Here is a 23068-nt window from a genome sequence, read left to right on the forward strand (position 1 = left end):
CCAAATCAAAAATGGTCAAAGACTGAAGCGGGTGTTTATATGGACTAATGATATTATTGCTTGATAATTGCTCTTTCCATATTTTCAGTAGTTTTTAAATCTGAGTCTTTTCTTGAACAATTAAATCAATACGAAAATGCAATAACAGTTTTCCGAAAAGGATGACCCGATTTCACAGAAAATATTCACTAGGTAACTATTGATTTATCGAATTTGAGAATTGTTCTGGCGCCTAATTTTTTCACATTTTGGCGTTTTTGCAATGGAAATGGATTTCTGGAACAGCATAATCAATCAATCAAAATCAGCAGTTTATGTTGATCGTGCAGAAACGATGTTTATTTTAAGAGGAAACATAAATTGTTTTAACACTACTGCAGCAATACTTTTTATCCAATCACAACATTGTCAGGATTACTCCATCCCCTGAAACAAAAGAGTAATCATGATACATAATGAAAATTATGTTTGTCTGTCCGATGCGATGTCATTGTACGCTGGCAACGTGAGTAATGCCAAATGTCTACCGATAAATCCTTTGTAACAGACGCTATAAGACAATGACATTATTTTATTTATATGAACAACTGCAAAAACAAGCTGAGTTGCCAAAATTTTAATCATAAACCCCGTTTTATGGCACAGGTATTTGCAAGGCAATCGCATTCTTATCTGTCAATCATAGTTTCTTTGCGCATGCGCAGGGGACAGAGCGATCGATGAAAAATAGAGGATTTGGTCGTACGGATTTGTGATTGATATATAAATATCATAAATTTACTTGTAGACGCTCAGTAATTATACAGGATTAGAAATATTGTAATAGAAATGCCTAGGTTCGAATCCCTGTCACACCTGCCCTTAACATTTTGCTACATAAGATCGACTGTAACCAACTATTCTTACGGGGCCTGCGATCTGAAATACACACACGCTACTAACTGAGCTATTTAATAAGAAGATTCAGCTATAAATAAGTAAAATATACCTTAATATCTTAATAACCATGTTTTAATTTTAACCTGGCGTTACATTGCTATGTTCGATACGAAAGAGGTTGAGCAATATTAAGAAAATAATTCAGCTCTAATAAAGGTCAACTAGATCAGGTCAATTTTGTCGAATAAATTAAATAAATGTTTCGAAAAAAAACGAAAGCGTTTGAACCACACATGTATAGTTACTTTGACTATTGAAAAAAACGAGAATGTGCTCTTTCTTCTATAACAAAACAACTGTATAACTTATTCTAAATCAGACAACGTATTTGATTTACGTTTTTACCTTGCTTTATCTTGTCTTTTGCAATTTGTCGTACAAAGCATATATAAAACAGCTATCTGCATTTTTCATTTATGTCGTTCTATTTTCAGCTCAGAAAGTTTATCATACACATGCATTATAACACAAAGAAGTGAATATGTTTTTGAATTGGGATTAAAATTTACTTGTTTGAGCGCTCGAACATTGAAACCCCTGTCATAGAGAGACTAACTCATATGATGGGTCAAAATAGGCAAAATTTATCGAGCGCCCAAACAAAAATACGCGAAGATGGCCGGTTTGAATACGAGTGTTTGGTTAACAGCGTTTACACAACTATCCAGTTGTGGCAGTTTGTTCTTGCGCTCAAAAATTTTTCAAAACACCACTCTCAATTTCAGTTTCTAAGTTCATTGTTAATTATCTTGTTTGAGCGCTTTAACATCCTTACACAGAGAAATGATATCAAATAATGGGACTGAGCAGGCCATATCTTAAATATTAACAAAATTTTAAGTATTAAGATATGATTTGGGTAAAAAGTATGTTATAAAGTAGTCCAATATGAGAGAAATAACCTCAATAGTTGTTGCTCTTTTTGTTTTATTTACGAAATCAAAAAAAAGTAATGGAATCAAAAGTAGTTAGTTGTATTTGAAGCTTTATAATTGAAAACCTTGCAAAAACTGACTTTGACTCTTCATGAACGTCTTCAGGCGTAGTTAGGAGTCATAATAATGAAAATATTCACGGCATTTCGCAGATGGCTACCGCTCTTTCATTACATTGAACACTGTGCCAGTGAAAGCCTTCGATTGCATAAAACACAAAACAAATCAATCTGTTACGGTAAATGGGTAGGAAATCTGAAATTTAGAAACTTAAAATGGACTGTTTCAATTTGGTTAAAAAAGGCAAAAATAAATAAATGTTATGGTTGTTTGAAAACCATCAAAACTATTGCAATTTCAAATATATAGGTAATTTTTGACCGAATGTGATTTTTTTTTAAAATAGCGTATTCAAATAATGCAATGTAAAGCTACCAGCGATTCAGTATCATTGGTATATATTATGTATTGAAAAAAATGATTTAAAAAGTTGTTGCAAATGCCAACTCATCTTTCATTTTTGCTTGTCCTTTTATAATTAGCTTTAATTTGTGTTACTCTTTCCATTTAATCTCTGTACAAAACTAGCACTGTGAAAATATCGATTTATTATTTTATTGTCATTTTAGTTGTCAATTAAAAACGTCTATGGAACCACTTCTCGTGCCAGCTATAATGCTGCAATAAGTATATTTACGAACGAATGTGGCAGGTGTGTTTATGTCTCTCCATATATAGTTGCCGTCTGCAAAACGGTCATACAATGCCATTCACCAATTAGCCCCTGTTATGATATTCTATTTCTTTATTTGGTTCTATCTTGATTCAAGTGTAACAATATTAAAGCAGAAAGATATTGTGTCTTTTCTCGTCTTTTCAAAAATGGTACAAATAGTATATGTACAAATATTCTGTTACCTCACATATCTGGATGAATGTGTATATATGTAAGTACACGTTTGTTTTAACGTACGTCTAAACCGTCTTAGTCGATCCTTCAGAAATTCGTTTTCGTCAGAGTTGTTTACGTGGACAAGATGGCTGTTGTGACGATAACAGTATGACTGTAATGGTAAATGTGATAGGATTTGATAGAAATATATCAAAATAAACAAACATCATAACACAATCTTCACACTTACCACCTGTTTGTTTCGCTTCTTACATTTAGTTTGTCATTGTTTCTATAAATTAGTATTTACACAACACAAGCCCTGCATAATATTACACTGTTGTCTTGTAGCCATCAATCTCATAGAAACGCTGATGTTCGACACAATTTTGGTTCGTATTTAAAGTTAAGTGATTTTACCGTTTAATGGCTTTTGTGTACAAAGTTGTTTTTATCTCATTGAAGCATTCACTTCAGACTTAAAGTGTTTTCAATTCTATTCAGTTTCCCTAGTTTCTGTTCAAAAGTTATACCTTATATATCATAGTCATAGCTCTGGACCAACCCATTTTATCATTTACATTAGATAAAGGGCAAAAACTATTGTGTTACAAACCCAATCCAGATAAATATTGCAAGAGAACCAACGAACTATGTGAAATCCGAATCTTCAAAAATCCACTCGAGTCGAATACAACCTCCCGGATCAGAACGCAGTACTAATAACCCTATTGTTTCTTTTATATTTTACTTCTTTCTGATGGTGATATTGAATGTTTTCACTGAAATGATTCTTCATAAATAGCAAGCATCTATCTACTACGGTTTCGTTAAACCTCGATAAACTCCTATAGAATACTGACAACCAGTGTAGACAAAGAACCCCAACCGTAGAAAAAGACACCCGCGTGAAAAAAGTAATTCCTCTCACACCCAATAAGTATAATGCTTGAATATTACTTACAAATATAAAAAAAAACTATAACAGCTTTAAGATGTTACCACCGTTCAAGCATCAAGCATTTGTACTTTCACAAATATTATAACAACAACAACATCAAAAGCAACAACATCAGCAGCATGAAGGGTCTCATGTTTTTTTCAAATTTGAGTGTGAGTTATTATACAAACGATAAGGACCGGGAAATCTTAGTTTTCTATATATAATCTAATGACGGGTCAATATTTATCATAACTACGTTAGCCAAATTATGTAATTTGGACGAACTTTGCTTTACTCGTATTTAAATTGCGTTTGCATATTTTGATTATACGCTTAAACAAGTGTGAACTGGCACCTCACGTAGGCAACTCGAGATATGCAAGATGGCGTTTAAGATAATCGCCATGCAGTAGGCTCAAATATACCATAATACTTCACATAACTGCGTGAATCTTGACATATTTACTTTCTTTTCAAATGAAAGAAAGATGCAATTGTATATTATAATTGAATACTACAGATCACCATTATTATTCAAATCGGCACAAATTCACGTAAATGTAAAAATTCTTATCAACTTCTCCTTTGCTGCGATGGCCACCAAAACGCCCACAATTGATGAATTCCGATACTTTTCTGTATTTCTATGTGTGAATTCTTTGATAAAATTGGTAAAAAAATCAAACATATTTGTTAGATTACATTTAACAAATATTCATTTTATGACGTTTAACATTCTTTTTTTGCAACACGACTTCCAAGATAGCACCCGAAACGTCCCATAATAAGCGTGTGTATTTATGAGTTTTTATAATGAACGTAAGGTAAGAAACTACCACTGCCGGACTAATCTCTAATTGAAATGTTATGTAATATGGTTCTCTACCGCGACACAATGTAGATTGTAGCGCATGGCCATCAAAGAGCAGAATGTCATGATTCAAATGGGTTTTATTTTCATCTTATTAACATTCTGTCGCGACAATTTGTAGATCTAAAGATTTCATGAGGAACGTTAGGATGCATTTGTATTGTGTCCTCCCATACAAGCAGAATCAAAATTTATATTATTGTTTTAATTTACCAAAACGGATGAATTCATATCGAAAACAATGGTCATTATGAAAGATACTGTGTTTAATTTGAATCAAAGGAGCAGAAAACTACATTGTTCGTACATGTGCCACTTTAAAGCTGCACTCTCACATATATCATGTTTACAACTTTTTTTTATTTTTTGTCTAGTGAAGTGCAATTTTTTGCGTACATATCTGCAAACCAATGATAAAAGACTGCTGACAAAAGATCAGATCGCAGATTTGAATATTTCCGTTGGAAAATTATTGTTTTGTGGCTAACACCGTTACAAACGGATAAAGATTAAATGCATAAAACATTTATTGAACTTAAATATAAACATCTGCGATCTAATTTTTGTCAGCAGTCTTATATAACTGGTTTCCATTGGTTTTCGCAAAATGTCGCTCGTTCAAAGACAAAAAAAGTTGTCAAAACGGAAAATCTGTGCAAGTGCAGCTTTAATGTTGTGATAGATAATTGGTATGAAGGCAATATCGATACAAAGAAAAAGGAGTTTATCAAATTCACCAGCCTTCCTTTCTTATCCCAATTACCGTCTACGAAAGGTCGCTACAATGCTCGCCCTCCAGTATTTTTGAAAGCGCAAATGTATTTCTTATACTTACCTCAGCCTCGGAAAACACAAATTCATTTTCAACATGGCAAAACAAGTAGCAAGACCCATTGTTTGCAAGCCATCCGTCGGGGCATACTGTCAAAGTTTTCCCTTGTAAAAGTATACAAACCATAATTATATTAATCATAGTGTATGCCATGGTCAGGTTGGCTGCTTTTTTTGACATTACGCATTGCCGAGTTTCGACAATTTGAATAAGAATAGCAGAGCTATTTAAAATTTTCATATCGGATGCACTCAATAATTCGTTCTGGAACATGATATGAAATACAACCAAAGAATGAAACTAGTAGCCTCGGTTTGATTGAGTCTGCATATTGAAAGCAATGGCAAGATCAGACTGGTAAACACTGACTTTAGATGACACTGTCGTTGTCCGCACGTCACCTCTAAAACTGCCTTGTTAAACTATCTATGTTGTAATTATAGATAATACTCCAAGACCCCGGATCGATTTAAAATCCATTAAATATATATATCGTGGTGGTCGCTGTGTGACATATATTGCTGTATTACACTGGAAATAACAATTATTCTGTATATATTAACGACAATTATTTATATTAATACATATGTAGATCACCTACCTAAAGCGCTCTGTACTCCAAAAATGCATACAAGCATAAGTAACATTGACATCGCCAATGATAATTGCGCGTCCGTTTACACAATGTTTAATGACTGCTTACAAAGACCGTAACTGATAAGCAAATCGTGGACATTCGTCGAGTCAGTCTTTTTCAAATTTCAAATCAAGTCTAGTTTTAGGCGATAAAAAAACACAGATCGTGCTAAATTGAATCTATATGTGGTGGCGTTTGAGATTGGTTTGTAGATAAAATAAGGTCTTCGAAAGAAAATATATTATAAATTAACTTCAATTTTGAAACATAAACGAGTGTAGAAGATTTGTGTTTACCGTTAAATGTTTCAATATAATTTTATTGACTGTAAGTGTTGTTTCTTACATTTATGATAAGTCTTAGTCAGAATAATACGTCAAAGTTTGGATTCTTTTTAACATCAACTCTTGCAGCTTGAATGGTGACGATGGCAGCCATCGCCTGTCGATACGCCAATATCGCCTTATATAACTTATACCCTTTCCATGTTACACCAAGAACGGGTTAGAGATCGCGACTCAAATAATCTACCAGTTGTAATGTATAAAATACTGGTGCACCATTACAATCAAGTCACCTGCCAACCTCGTGATTGAAATTTTTCACTTCTGCTATAGCGCTCTTGAATAATACTGATTGTTCAATTTGTAATACTACAATTGGTTGAATATGATCTGAAACAAGAATATTAGTTTATGCAGAACATGTATGATAGTTCTCATACAAAATGTTTACTCGCTTCAAGAATAACTAAATAATCCTCAATCCTTAAATTTTCCTAAAAGCTGAAAATGACAATAATGATAATTTTAGGACAAAAGTGAGGTTCAGGAAGCCTTTACTGTTCAATTTTTTAAAACTCTCTCTCCTTTCTTTGATGTATTGTTTGAATCGCATTTTTGGGGTACAACATTTGATAACGAGAAAACTGAACAATCATATATATATGTATATCTCTACTCATATACAAAACCATGTTATATGGTTGCATATTTATAAATAATTAAATTGCACCCACAAGTGGAGTTATAGAGGTTATACAAGATGGTTATTCATATTCTCTATACATGTTAAGAGGAAAACGTGATAATTCCTTCTGGTCTCGTGCACACCATTTCTAAAGATAAGTGAATATGTTTATACATTTAATGACATGATGACCATACAAGAAATATGACGTCACGTTACCGGATATGATGTTCAAACCTCGTTGAAAAAACTGTGTATTATTGGACAAATCTTGACAGATCCTATATGTGGAACATTTGATCGGCAGCTCTGGCTTTGAAAATTACAGAGTAATACCTTAAGATTGCTTGACTTACAGTATAATCTAGATCTCAATGTATTGGAACCAATAGTAAAAAGATAATCTGTTTTAAGTTAGGAATAAATCATGCAATTATCACAGTCAACCAATTTTGTCCTGATATTTTGTTAAGATTTAATAATCAACCTAAAGGTCCATTAAAGATCCATATATTTTCACCCAATAATCAACCTAAAAGACCTATTTGTTGCAGTTGGGATGTAATCATATGTAAAACAAATCTGAATATTTTGAAAGAGAAAAAAAACATCTTATACATTTGTAAATGAAAATAGCCTCATGAAATATTAATCAATTTTATTTCTTTAATAACAGCATAGAATTAATGTTGCCCCGGCAGCAGAATCAAACGTTTGTCCGTTCGGTCTGCGGGCGGGAATAGTATGGCTCACTCCAAGTTGACTGATAGTGGACGATTTGATAAGTTATAATTTTGTACATATGTGTATCAACGCGTGTCAATCAACAGGGTGGCTGATTGAGACTGTTACTTAACCGATAATCGGGTATGACGTAATGGGGTGTCCAAGTAAACGCGAACATGACAATGGTCATGCCATACTGACCTCAAAATCAATAAGGTCATCTGCTGGCCATGACCATCTTATGAAGACCATAGGATCAAGCAGTTATCAATCGGACAAGCTTTCTATGTCCAATATCACCGCGACCATGACCTTTGACCTACTGACCTTACGACCAAATGGTAGTTTGTTGATCATGACCAACCTTTTTGCCAAGTCTGACGACCGTGATATTTGGCTCGAGGCGTTGTCGAGAGACATAATGAGCACAAGGGCCCATTCTCATGCAACGGCCCGGGTCTGCCATGTATTGACCTCTTTAATACATATTTTTTTTTCTTCCTTTGCAAATTTTCTGTACTGTGTTCTTCTAAAAGTTTACCTGCAATCCAGGCCCCAATTTCTCGAAACCTCTTAAGTCCTTTATAACAGGATTAAGCTAATCTCACTATTTTTGTTGTTCTATAAAATGTTATATTTACTTATTCAAGAATTTTTAGAAATTATGAAGGAATAATCTGTATGATTATCAGAATAAACCATTTTTCATTTATCAAAATCCATTTTCAGTATGTATTTTGGCTAATTAAAATAAGCGACTTAAGCCTGTTAAGCTTAATAAGTTTCGAGAAATCCGGGCCTGTTGTTCATTCTAATATTCTTTAGGCTTGACGAAGATGAGTAAACTTACTCTCAAAATGAATTTAGTTTAAAATAAAAACTTTCGACTGATTAAGATTATTTCAGTCTCAGATTGATTAAGCAGCAATTGTAGGTTCCCGTAAGTTAAGTTTGATTTATGTTACAACGATTTTGAATACAGTTATTTTACCTACATATGCCAAGTAAATCTTGCTTAAACGTGAAAACGTATTCAATAACTTATTTGCGAAACAAATCCTGTGGTTTCTAATTCGTACTGACAATCTGTTAGCGTCATATAAGTTAGTCAAATCTTAATTTAGTTTTCTATTTTCACTTAACTTACTTAATATTTACACCGGCTCAATACATCGTACTCTATCAGCACAATAGTCCTGAGTCGCAGGCATGTCTTATGTTAATCTAAACAAAATAACACTTTGATCAGTGTTGTTGTCGGATACGGATGGCCCCGATTTTACAGGAATGTTCTTCAACTGTCCATTGATTTACGGATTTTGAGTTTTTTAAGCCGTCTTATTGTTTGCGTATTGACATTATTGCAGTACGAAATGATGAATTTGGTGAATATCATGTAGGTAACAGTACACAACTGTAAGATGTGTCGAGTTTTATACAGCATAACATTAGTACCATGCCGCAACGATGTTTATTTCAGCAAAACAAAATATTTCAAACATCGACATTCTATTCATCCAACAACAGCAACCTCCCGTTCACCCAAGCCCCTTTTTATGTTTTTGTTTCCCGATTTTCTTGTAAAAATGTTTACAGTGTTTCAGCGAGTGCTTATTCCTCACGATTTGCATAGCTACGAGTGAGCTTTTTCATATAAGTGTGGACGAGCCGAAACAAATTGCGATCTTCCCTCGAAACCAATATGTTTTTTCTTCTTTTTTTATTACATACCTAAAAAGATAATAAAATGACAATTTATTGATTTTTTTTCAGAAACACGTGCCAAATTTGAAGTCGCGTATAACTTGATATAGGAAATGACGTCGTTGAAATTGTGTCCCAGCCCTACGAACGCTGATGATTGATTTTGAAGTGAGAGTGGGCTAAAATGTCAAAAAATAGAAAAAAATCAAATTGTTGAGGAAAATAAAATATCAATTGAATTTCCACTAATTAATTAGCGGAAATAATATAATAAATAAAGGATCAGTGTTCGTTTCAGTGTAAGATCGTTTTGAATAACACCGAGTGAGCAGTATCATTTTCAAAATTCTCTCTATTTGTCAAAAGATGTTCGGTTGATCGGCGAAATAAAAACTGAAAAAATAGCCTTAAGATTGTCAACCGTTTAAGTGCTGATTTGCAGCAACGAGAACCAATTTCACCGCGGAGATATACCGACCGACTTTTATTTAATATGTATAGCTATTTTTCTTTCATAGAAATATATATAATTTTCTTAAAAAAAATGCATAACCAAGCCACGTCCAAGTGTTACTATATATAAATAATGTATTATCAAATGTCAATATGTATTATAACGGATTCCAATGTGGAGTTCATTACCCTTTAAATACTCACGGTTTCTCACACAGAGGTGTAGTTTGAAAGTTGCAGTGAACATCGGCCCATGTGAAGTCAAAATCCCAGTCAAAAAGGGCACAATCTTCGTTGTTGTTTGCATTTTGTCCGGGTTGAAAATCTGAAATATATTAAAGAAATATTAAAAATCACTGAGGGTTATATGACATTATAAGGACCGGCCAGTCAGCCACCGAAAGTGTATATGGACCGCCGCGTTAGCACGAAGTGCTCAAGGTGAGCTATTGTGATCGGTCTTTGTCCGTCGTCAACAATTGCTTGAAAAAACATCTCCTCTGAAACTACCTGGCAAATTTCAATGACATTTCACAGGAAGCTTCCTTGGGTGACCCTCTACAAAAATACAACAAGGGGTTGCGATTGATCAACAACAACAAAAAAATGGCCGACTTACTGTTTTGCTTTAAAAAACATCTCTGAAACTACCAGGCAAAATTCAATGACACTTTACAGGTAGCTTCATTGAATGACCCTTTACAAATATAACAAGGCATCGTCATCAGTAAAGATATGTTTAAATTGCAACATTTTCATTGATGTTTTATCACAGAGTTGTGGCCCTTTGCTTAGGTGAGCGTCTTAGGACCATGATGGCCCTCTTGTTCGTATTTAAAAACATGTTTTGTTTTACCAACACTGTAGTGTCCTTATACCTATCAGGTCAATCGATATTACTGAAGAAATACATCGTGTATTTATAAGTCATGGGTATGCAGCATTTGACTGAAGTTTCAAGATGGTATAAAAAAGAGTAGGAGATTTGTTACTATATTAATGTTTTCCCATCAAAAGCAAAGTTCGCATGGAATGTGATAGCATTTTGGATAAAAACAAAAACGCACAATAAAAGCCTAATAAGTTGTAATTTTAAAATATTGAAAGTGAGGTGCAGATGCAAGATGAATATCTCTTCAAACACATGTCAAGGATTTGTATTTTTTTAAATTGGTGGATATTATTTTAGCTTTTTGAAATCCATCACTAATGAGAGTTTAACAGATTCACGTTTACGGCAACGCAGTTATGATAGGTAATGCATAAACTTCCTTAGAATTTAAACGAACATATTTTGTTTTATTATTTTATGATTATTCATTCATATGCTTTAAGTTTAATTGTTCGTCCATGTGATATTGAAAAAGGTCGTTTGACCTGTTTAATTAAAGGTATTGAAAAATTAATGTCTTCAATTTACGTCCAGATTACAACATCCATGGTGCTGGCCTCGGTAGACGTAATCGACCTAAATTGGTTGTAAAATTACATAACAAATTTATAACTGTACCGCTGCAACGTACCTAGAAATATTGCCGCAGTATTCGTGTCAGACCACATCCAATGTCCCTCAGTTAACTCATCCGTCAATCCCATCCAAAAATGAGAGCCTGTTAAGTTAAAATTTTATCATAAATCTATTATGTTTTAGCTTTGCTTGGGTGTTTGTTACCTTGTCTAAGATACAATGGAAACGGCATGCACAGACACAGTAGCCAAACAGTTTATGTAGACCCTGTTTAGAGGTACAAGGTTAAGGATAACATGAACTAATCGAGAAACACACAGCGTCATAAAACAGTAACAACATATTACACATGATTGAAGTTGTCTTTATCAATACATATCTATGATTCAAAATTAAGCGACATCTTCACCTATTATTGGATGATAGTATGAGCATTTCCGTTCTATTATTACATACCTCTTAATTCTCTCATTCGATCCTTCAGAAAGTCATTCTCTGCAGAGTCGTTCACATGCACAAGATGACTGTTATGGTGACGGCAGTATTCCTGGGTGTGATAGATTTAAGCTTTAAATAGTGGAAATAAACAAACAACAATCGCTGTTCAATGCACAGCTGCTATCGATATATCAGTCAAATAATTTATACAATCAAAACATCAGGGACAGGTCAAACAAAATATCATTTGTAATCTTGTTTAAAAACACAAGAAACAGACAATCGACAAATGACATACAAATATATCTTATCAAAACATGCTGAGCTTATCGGCTTACCACCATGGAACGGTCAGAGAAATCAGAAGCCAACTGAAAATTCAAGGTAAATATCACAATTCTCCAACCATTTTAAATACGCTTAAATTTATGGCTAGTACTTACCTCAGCCGTAGTATAAGCCATTGGGTTATCAATATGTCCAAACCAGTAGCAAGACCCCTCGTTTGCCAGCCATCCGTTTGGGCATAGTGTGTACTTCTCCCCTAGTAGAAATATGACACAAACATTAAGTATACTGATGATAAATAACGTTTCGTTAAACATTGAAGGTTTATAAATAATATTTGCATTTTCACCTATAAATTACTGGAGGACAATACTTAAGAGGCAGAAAATCGAACCCATGTTTAAAAATAGTTTTATCGTTTAATTGAAGGTGTTCATTGACAGTAATGATAAAATACGGCTGACCAACGACTCCTTAGTATCGGCTTACATAAGCAGTATTATTTCCTAAATAGCGAGTTAAGGAGCCGCCAGAATTCAAAATTGAGTAGGATGTATCAAAGCACAAACTTATTGCAATTAATTACATTTCATGTTTTATTCTACAGAATTGAGTTCAAAAACATTTTCCATTCAAAGTGCAACACGAGAACGATTAGTTTGAGATGCTAGATGCCCGACATCAGTATGTCCTGTTGTTAACTTGTTTGCTTTGAATAAAGGTACATGAAAATTCACAAGTCACTAACTTCTCAATATAGCTTTTTATATATCCAACAAGCATCAAGACGATGTTTATTGGATAGTTTTGAACGAAAAACGGCTTAAAATAAATAACTGATAACGTTTTCCTTCTTAATTTTACTAAAATCTTTTACACACCAGAACATTTTGCGAATGACCATTGTTAAATTCATGATTCAGCCAGAATTATTTTTGTTGTAATATCGTGTATTATATAAAAGCATCATACGCGCTTGTTTATAGATCTTTTAGATAAACCGGAACTGATTATCAGATATCCTGTACATTCTGCAATAAAGAATTTAAGAGTCAACACCTCTTTGTGCTCTCCTCTCCCACCCGTCACAAAACATTCAAATCTTAAGTTAACGACCAGGAATATACCATAGTCTTTTAAATAAAATAGAAGACATACTAAAACGTTTTATTATCAAGCCCTCTCTACCGCCTCGATACTTTTTTATTTCTATAATTTTAAAAAATCATATTGTTTCAGGTAATTTGTAACAAAGTTTAGCTGTAGATCACCTACCTTGTATACTCTGCAATCCAGTAATACATGCAAGTATGTATAATTGCAACATAGTTGGTGCTTATTGCACGTCAGTCTACGAACAATGTGTTATGTAAGCGTTTAAAGCCGGTTCTGATAAAACAAATCGGACTTGTAGTTCAAGCTTCAAATCATTACAAGTGACGCGATAAGGAGCCACATATCATGCTTAATTGAATCTATATGTGGTGTCATTTGCGTACTGATTGTAGGTTTTAGGTCTTCGAAAGAAAAACCCTCAAATATCATATATTTACTGCAGTTTTGAAGCATATATATATCAATAAGAAAACAAGTAGTGAAATATTTTATAAACCATAATATGAATTTTATTGCATTTTTTGTGTTTATATTTACAATAAAGTTAAGGCTAGCAAGATTTCCGAGTGCTTGTTATATAAATTTATTAATAAACTATAACCTTACTATCGACCAAAGTCGGCCAATAAGGGATTCCGACGTTTTGATTGGTCACATAACTCGCTTTGCATCGGGGATTTGAGGAACGGACCAATTTAATTGGCTGTCGAAAGTCGCCCTAATATGAGAAAGCGGCAAATTATATTAAAAGGCAGCCATTTTGTTTTCCGTTTTACAGACTGTTTTGAAAAGTGTGTGCCTTGCTTAAACATATTTTGAATTGCTAGCCTATAAACTACTTCAACCACTTTGTACGGTTTGATATTACATTTTTATATAACTTGTTGGTGGATTTTATGACATTTTTTTTTGGAAACCGAAATGTCATTTTGTATTGAATGAAATCTGCATTGTTATGTTTAGAGAACAGATTAAAATATAAGTATTGGCATCATACTTTAAAAATGCTTTCATTGTTATTTATTTGTTGTCGTTTTGATGTGTTCGCATGTTATACGGCATCATTTTGTTTTAATAATTTAAATTGGTATAATAATTAATTAACAGACAAAATTATTTGTAAATTCTCTTTAAACGCTTTGCTTAATTTCAATATAACATTGAGCATAAATGCAATCTAATACTAGTTTCTGTATTTCAAAATAAATAATTTTATTTAGAAAACATATTTTCAAGCAATCATTGTTATGCTCCGGTAGGATGTTTTTGACGCGGATGGATCAGTTCTAGATTTAAATCGGTTTTGACGAGGAGCAAGCAGAGTGATTGAAACCACGAAAGTCTAATACGACTGTTACGTGTTACGTCAAACAAACGCCAACAGATACCTTCAGAGAAAAGCATGATGGACCCTGAAGGTGTCCGCTGGTTTTTATATACAGTAAATTTTCTATCCACACAGAGCCCGGGCTTTGCTAATTTGCATATTACCAACCAAGTTAACATACGTACTGTGAACGTCCTTCCGTCTATAACGCAAATTTATACTTTAAAGGCAAATTCTCCGCCTACAGCGGACCGTTACACTAATACGCCGCCTACAGCGGACCGTTACACGACATTCCGAATTAAAACGCAGTACTAACGACCCTTTTATCAAATACTTTTCTGGTTAATATATTCGAATCATGCTTTCATTATAAATGACATTTTAATCACACACAGTTTTGCTTTATGACGTCATGTTAACATCGCGAAATGATTCTTCATAAGACTGGAAATAAGAAGAGATTTATACTGCAGTATTGCACTGGATATATTATGGGTAATTAATATAAGTAATGCCGTTAACACCTTAAATTGTATTTCATGGATGTTTAATAAGGCCTATAGAACCATATTACAATAACATCATTGATGTTTTATCACAGAGTTGTGGCCCTTTGCTTAGGTGAGCGTCTTAGGACCATGATGGCCCTCTTGTTCGTATTTAAAAACATGTTTTGTTTTACCAACACTGTAGTGTCCTTATACCTATCAGGTCAATCGATATTACTGAAGAAATACATCGTGTATTTATAAGTCATGGGTATGCAGCATTTGACTGAAGTTTCAAGATGGTATAAAAAAGAGTAGGAGATTTGTTACTATATTAATGTTTTCCCATCAAAAGCAAAGTTCGCATGGAATGTGATAGCATTTTGGATAAAAACAAAAACGCACAATAAAAGCCTAATAAGTTGTAATTTTAAAATATTGAAAGTGAGGTGCAGATGCAAGATGAATATCTCTTCAAACACATGTCAAGGATTTGTATTTTTTTAAATTGGTGGATATTATTTTAGCTTTTTGAAATCCATCACTAATGAGAGTTTAACAGATTCACGTTTACGGCAACGCAGTTATGATAGGTAATGCATAAACTTCCTTAGAATTTAAACGAACATATTTTGTTTTATTATTTTATGATTATTCATTCATATGCTTTAAGTTTAATTGTTCGTCCATGTGATATTGAAAAAGGTCGTTTGACCTGTTTAATTAAAGGTATTGAAAAATTAATGTCTTCAATTTACGTCCAGATTACAACATCCATGGTGCTGGCCTCGGTAGACGTAATCGACCTAAATTGGTTGTAAAATTACATAACAAATTTATAACTGTACCGCTGCAACGTACCTAGAAATATTGCCGCAGTATTCGTGTCAGACCACATCCAATGTCCCTCAGTTAACTCATCCGTCAATCCCATCCAAAAATGAGAGCCTGTTAAGTTAAAATTTTATCATAAATCTATTATGTTTTAGCTTTGCTTGGGTGTTTGTTACCTTGTCTAAGATACAATGGAAACGGCATGCACAGACACAGTAGCCAAACAGTTTATGTAGACCCTGTTTAGAGGTACAAGGTTAAGGATAACATGAACTAATCGAGAAACACACAGCGTCATAAAACAGTAACAACATATTACACATGATTGAAGTTGTCTTTATCAATACATATCTATGATTCAAAATTAAGCGACATCTTCACCTATTATTGGATGATAGTATGAGCATTTCCGTTCTATTATTACATACCTCTTAATTCTCTCATTCGATCCTTCAGAAAGTCATTCTCTGCAGAGTCGTTCACATGCACAAGATGACTGTTATGGTGACGGCAGTATTCCTGGGTGTGATAGATTTAAGCTTTAAATAGTGGAAATAAACAAACAACAATCGCTGTTCAATGCACAGCTGCTATCGATATATCAGTCAAATAATTTATACAATCAAAACATCAGGGACAGGTCAAACAAAATATCATTTGTAATCTTGTTTAAAAACACAAGAAACAGACAATCGACAAATGACATACAAATATATCTTATCAAAACATGCTGAGCTTATCGGCTTACCACCATGGAACGGTCAGAGAAATCAGAAGCCAACTGAAAATTCAAGGTAAATATCACAATTCTCCAACCATTTTAAATACGCTTAAATTTATGGCTAGTACTTACCTCAGCCGTAGTATAAGCCATTGGGTTATCAATATGTCCAAACCAGTAGCAAGACCCCTCGTTTGCCAGCCATCCGTTTGGGCATAGTGTGTACTTCTCCCCTAGTAGAAATATGACACAAACATTAAGTATACTGATGATAAATAACGTTTCGTTAAACATTGAAGGTTTATAAATAATATTTGCATTTTCACCTATAAATTACTGGAGGACAATACTTAAGAGGCAGAAAATCGAACCCATGTTTAAAAATAGTTTTATCGTTTAATTGAAGGTGTTCATTGACAGTAATGATAAAATACGGCTGACCAACGACTCCTTAGTATCGGCTTACATAAGCAGTATTATTTCCTAAATAGCGAGTTAAGGAGCCGCCAGAATTCAAAATTGAGTAGGATGTATCAAAGCACAAACTTATTGCAATTAATTACATTTCATGTTTTATTCTACAGAATTGAGTTCAAAAACATTTTCCATTCAAAGTGCAACACGAGAACGATTAGTTTGAGATGCTAGATGCCCGACATCAGTATGTCCTGTTGTTAACTTGTTTGCTTTGAATAAAGGTACATGAAAATTCACAAGTCACTAACTTCTCAATATAGCTTTTTATATATCCAACAAGCATCAAGACGATGTTTATTGGATAGTTTTGAACGAAAAACGGCTTAAAATAAATAACTGATAACGTTTTCCTTCTTAATTTTACTAAAATCTTTTACACACCAGAACATTTTGCGAATGACCATTGTTAAATTCATGATTCAGCCAGAATTATTTTTGTTGTAATATCGTGTATTATATAAAAGCATCATACGCGCTTGTTTATAGATCTTTTAGATAAACCGGAACTGATTATCAGATATCCTGTACATTCTGCAATAAAGAATTTAAGAGTCAACACCTCTTTGTGCTCTCCTCTCCCACCCGTCACAAAACATTCAAATCTTAAGTTAACGACCAGGAATATACCATAGTCTTTTAAATAAAATAGAAGACATACTAAAACGTTTTATTATCAAGCCCTCTCTACCGCCTCGATACTTTTTTATTTCTATAATTTTAAAAAATCATATTGTTTCAGGTAATTTGTAACAAAGTTTAGCTGTAGATCACCTACCTTGTATACTCTGCAATCCAGTAATACATGCAAGTATGTATAATTGCAACATAGTTGGTGCTTATTGCACGTCAGTCTACGAACAATGTGTTATGTAAGCGTTTAAAGCCGGTTCTGATAAAACAAATCGGACTTGTAGTTCAAGCTTCAAATCATTACAAGTGACGCGATAAGGAGCCACATATCATGCTTAATTGAATCTATATGTGGTGTCATTTGCGTACTGATTGTAGGTTTTAGGTCTTCGAAAGAAAAACCCTCAAATATCATATATTTACTGCAGTTTTGAAGCATATATATATCAATAAGAAAACAAGTAGTGAAATATTTTATAAACCATAATATGAATTTTATTGCATTTTTTGTGTTTATATTTACAATAAAGTTAAGGCTAGCAAGATTTCCGAGTGCTTGTTATATAAATTTATTAATAAACTATAACCTTACTATCGACCAAAGTCGGCCAATAAGGGATTCCGACGTTTTGATTGGTCACATAACTCGCTTTGCATCGGGGATTTGAGGAACGGACCAATTTAATTGGCTGTCGAAAGTCGCCCTAATATGAGAAAGCGGCAAATTATATTAAAAGGCAGCCATTTTGTTTTCCGTTTTACAGACTGTTTTGAAAAGTGTGTGCCTTGCTTAAACATATTTTGAATTGCTAGCCTATAAACTACTTCAACCACTTTGTACGGTTTGATATTACATTTTTATATAACTTGTTGGTGGATTTTATGACATTTTTTTTTGGAAACCGAAATGTCATTTTGTATTGAATGAAATCTGCATTGTTATGTTTAGAGAACAGATTAAAATATAAGTATTGGCATCATACTTTAAAAATGCTTTCATTGTTATTTATTTGTTGTCGTTTTGATGTGTTCGCATGTTATACGGCATCATTTTGTTTTAATAATTTAAATTGGTATAATAATTAATTAACAGACAAAATTATTTGTAAATTCTCTTTAAACGCTTTGCTTAATTTCAATATAACATTGAGCATAAATGCAATCTAATACTAGTTTCTGTATTTCAAAATAAATAATTTTATTTAGAAAACATATTTTCAAGCAATCATTGTTATGCTCCGGTAGGATGTTTTTGACGCGGATGGATCAGTTCTAGATTTAAATCGGTTTTGACGAGGAGCAAGCAGAGTGATTGAAACCACGAAAGTCTAATACGACTGTTACGTGTTACGTCAAACAAACGCCAACAGATACCTTCAGAGAAAAGCATGATGGACCCTGAAGGTGTCCGCTGGTTTTTATATACAGTAAATTTTCTATCCACACAGAGCCCGGGCTTTGCTAATTTGCATATTACCAACCAAGTTAACATACGTACTGTGAACGTCCTTCCGTCTATAACGCAAATTTATACTTTAAAGGCAAATTCTCCGCCTACAGCGGACCGTTACACTAATACGCCGCCTACAGCGGACCGTTACACGACATTCCGAATTAAAACGCAGTACTAACGACCCTTTTATCAAATACTTTTCTGGTTAATATATTCGAATCATGCTTTCATTATAAATGACATTTTAATCACACACAGTTTTGCTTTATGACGTCATGTTAACATCGCGAAATGATTCTTCATAAGACTGGAAATAAGAAGAGATTTATACTGCAGTATTGCACTGGATATATTATGGGTAATTAATATAAGTAATGCCGTTAACACCTTAAATTGTATTTCATGGATGTTTAATAAGGCCTATAGAACCATAGGTAAATATCACGTGAAATGTTAAACGTTTATAATACAGAAGTCAGGTGATTTAGTAAAGATCAAATTCTTAAGTAAATGTTCAGAGCCACAGGACAGTAAAGATAAGCAGACGATATATTGTCCTCTATTTTTACACCACTCGGGTTTTGAAAATCTTCCAGTTATTCGACATTTTGATAAAAGGGAACTGACGTAACACGGATTCGGGTCGGTAGCGATCAGAGGAAGGCTACATATGCTTCAATACTGATTTTGTGATTTCTTTGTATAAATAACGCCAACAACATTAACAATGGGTATTACCGCTCGTAAAAATTCCATCATCATTAAACTCGTGGATTTCAAGCGACAAAGAAAACAACAACAACAACAACAAAATAATGTGTTTCTACAAAATAATTAGAGAAATGGCTACTTTGTCGACAATAATTCGTGTTTTTAGGTAAAAAAACAAGCATTTATGTTTATAAGAAAGTGGAAGGTGTAACGCGATGGTGTAATTTAAAGGATCTGCGTAAAACGTAAAGAGCGATAACTCTCAAATTACTTCAGCAAACGACTGGGTTATAAAAGTTGTCCTAGATATCATGTTCATACACAGTTTGACCATATACGATAATGATACAAAATTTTAAAAGATATCGATGACAACAGACCAATTTCAGGTAATTTTTAGAAATAAATGGGATAACTCTCTAACTAATCAGACAATGTGGCTGGTTATTGAAGTTGTTTTATAATAATTGGACACATGATTTTATAGGCATTGATGGACAATGGATTTATGCCATCTTTTGTTGTAGACCAGATCTGCATAATTATTTGATAAAAATATGTATTAATGAAAAAGGTTGAAAATTCATCGTTATTGTTCCTTATTCGAATTTGAATAAGGAATAGGGAATAGGGAACCAGTTTCTTATTCCTTATTCGGATTATAGCGTGTTACAAAGTAGTTGAAGCACTCCATCCCTCATGAATAGACACAGCATTTACGCAAACTTGTCGTTGAAAACAATGTTGCATGGATATTTCGTCAAAAAATAAAGAAATAAGACACTTTAAAATTGATATAACATAACAGATTTATGTTCCTCATTCGGATTTTAGAGCGTTTTTATAACACATTTAGCACTAAAATCTTACAGAATAGACAATGCATTTCTATAAACGTTTTATGAAGACCACTTCTGCCTAGTTAATTTCAGTTTGAATAAGGAATAAGAAACTATTTCTTCAGTCCTTATTCGCAGTTATGTGTATTGTTAATGACTTTGAGCCCTAAATAACGTTTACAATGAACTTAACTTGTTTTATGTTGATCAATGTTGCATAGCCAATCGAATGTACATAGATGAAGAAATTATCGTTTTAACGCTTTAAGGTTTCTGATTTTATGTTGGTTTTAATAAGGAATAAAGAACCAGTTCCGTTTTTGAATTTTTCATTAGGAAAACAGTCAAGTGCCATGTTCCTTTTTCGTGGGTTACTTTTCTGTCCCTGATTGCTTGTCATAAATCGGCGCAGCTTATGGAAAATACTTCTAATGTATTTCCCAGATACGTTTTTGTCTTAAACGGATGCAAACGAAAAGAGGAAATAAGATTATATCATGTTGGCTGAATAAGAAACAATGAAGTAGTCCTCTATTCCTTATTCGTTTTTTTTTCGTTTTTTCGTGCATTATTTTGTTAACAAAGTTGTTTAATTCTTGTTAAAAATCCGAAACACATAACAAAGAAGTGATTTTATGCATATATACAATAATTCCTTTTGAATAAGAAATAATAAGGAGTTTATGAGTGAATGATATTTGTTTGTGGTGACAACAGTAATGATATGATCAAAATTATGGGAAAGCGTTTGTATTGAGTGTAAATTAGCCCTCACGCTCAATGACAACGACTTTAACTCAAACTGCAACTTTTCCGACGAATTTTCCATCTTTTATTAGTATACACCGCCATACAAACATACATCTTTTGCGACATGTTTTGTGGTGATGAGTAATTGCCCAAATTATACGAAAGAAATTATCATCAGATTTTGGATCTAAAAGCGTTTGCATTTCACAAAATAAGTATGTCAACAATATAGATATGTTTTCGGTTGAAATGCCGCAGCTGAACCACTCAACAATGTCTTGTTGCAATTGTTTCTTTATGATATATTTTCAAATTAGAAAGATATTTAATAAAATACCTAAAAAAGTGAATTTAATTCGTTTCCTGGCAACAAAAATGCAATTATATTTTTTTTTAAGTATTTTTTATAAATTATTAACTTCGTAACAAAAAAGAGGAGTAAATCGAGTCATTAATATAGCAGCAAAAGTTCGCAACATTCAAAATCATGTATATTGATATTGTTGTCGGATTATTAACTAAAACATACCAAATAACACAGCTAACATATGGGCCGTGGTTAAATATTTAGTGATCTGTAAGTGGTGTTTGTAGGTCTGTGTCTGTCGTTCAATTTCGTTTGGGTCGCTGGAGGTTTCAGCTCGGGCCCCGGCGTCCTCGAGCGATCGCAGTTTTACTGTACAACAATGTCGTGAAGGGAAGCAATACAACATGTAACCTGAACCATTGTGTGATGCAAGTCAATACATTATCTAATCAGTTAACAAATACAACCGATTTGATGAGTTAAAGTTTATAAATGCAATACCTTTAAACATCGTTACCAGTTTTTACAAGTCTTGCTGTTGTTAAACTCAGCCAGTGTGTTAGGTGAATAAGGTAAATGTTTGGATAATACAGCAGTCCATATATCATTCACGTAAAATGGGACGAACATTCGGAGGATTAAATAAATCTGACTTAAAAATGATTGGTGCAACATTTGAAAGTATCCAAGAGGAAATGTAAACGTTGAACATGAAAATGTTGCTAAAATAAGTAAGTGGTCCAGGTAATACATCTGCATCTTCTTTATGTGGTCTCGGATTAACAAGGTCGGGACCACATGCCTTTGAATGATCAACATTTAAAGGCGATAATAAACGGTTTATTCTTTTTTTGAGGGAATACTACAATAATGGGCATCATTTCTAACTATGATCACCAGATAATTTCTAAATGTGTATCATTTCATGGATTCAAAAACAGAATTTGAAAGATTTTTAACGTCTCATATTGATTTTATCTTATCGTTAATTACCCTACCCACATATCAGATTTGTTTTTATAAAAACAACACCCGAGAGACAAATGTTTTTATTAAATTTTCAACATTTTGGTAATAATTCTATATCAATGAACCAAGTTATATAATTGCTTTCAGAAATGATACATTTTTTACCACATTATCAACAAATATAATTTTACCGTACTGAAATAGCCATATGGTATGACAGTTTTAACATAACACGTAAAATTGGAACATAGAAGTTTTAAAGCAAAATCAACAAGTTCATGAAATATTCATGACCTGTTCTTTATAAGTAATTATTTTGAACCTTTTGGGAACATTTTCCCAAAAAAT

At 33.2% G+C, this 23068-nt stretch overlaps 3 protein-coding genes across 3 annotated transcripts; all 3 read right to left on the bottom strand.

Annotated features, from left to right (window-relative positions):
- Positions 1-347: 347 nt before the first annotated feature.
- LOC128205430 (C-type lectin domain family 10 member A-like) lies at positions 348-6110 on the bottom strand. Its single transcript, XM_052907042.1, has 4 exons — positions 6014-6110; positions 5416-5516; positions 2793-2938; positions 348-426 (listed from the first exon to the last, which is right to left on the bottom strand). Exons 1-4 carry the CDS (start codon positions 6063-6065, stop codon positions 390-392), a joined length of 336 nt encoding a protein of 111 aa, XP_052763002.1. The 5' UTR covers positions 6066-6110; the 3' UTR covers positions 348-389.
- A 3991-nt stretch (positions 6111-10101) lies between these two features.
- On the bottom strand, positions 10102-13451 carry LOC128204781 (asialoglycoprotein receptor 2-like). The gene is made up of 4 exons (XM_052906185.1): positions 13371-13451; positions 12251-12351; positions 11826-11916; positions 10102-10226 (listed from the first exon to the last, which is right to left on the bottom strand). The coding sequence occupies exons 1-4, from the start codon at positions 13420-13422 to the stop codon at positions 10102-10104; spliced, it is 369 nt and encodes a 122-aa protein (XP_052762145.1). The 5' UTR covers positions 13423-13451.
- Positions 13452-15794: 2343 nt separating this feature from the next.
- Positions 15795-17917, bottom strand: LOC128204782 (C-type lectin domain family 10 member A-like). The gene is made up of 4 exons (XM_052906187.1): positions 17837-17917; positions 16717-16817; positions 16292-16382; positions 15795-15835 (listed from the first exon to the last, which is right to left on the bottom strand). Exons 1-4 carry the CDS (start codon positions 17886-17888, stop codon positions 15795-15797), a joined length of 285 nt encoding a protein of 94 aa, XP_052762147.1. The 5' UTR covers positions 17889-17917.
- Between the last annotated feature and the right edge of the window lie 5151 nt (positions 17918-23068).

The sequence above is a fragment of the Mya arenaria genome, chromosome 10, assembly GCF_026914265.1.
Source record: "Mya arenaria isolate MELC-2E11 chromosome 10, ASM2691426v1".
NCBI classification, from domain to species: Eukaryota; Metazoa; Mollusca; class Bivalvia; order Myida; family Myidae; genus Mya; species Mya arenaria.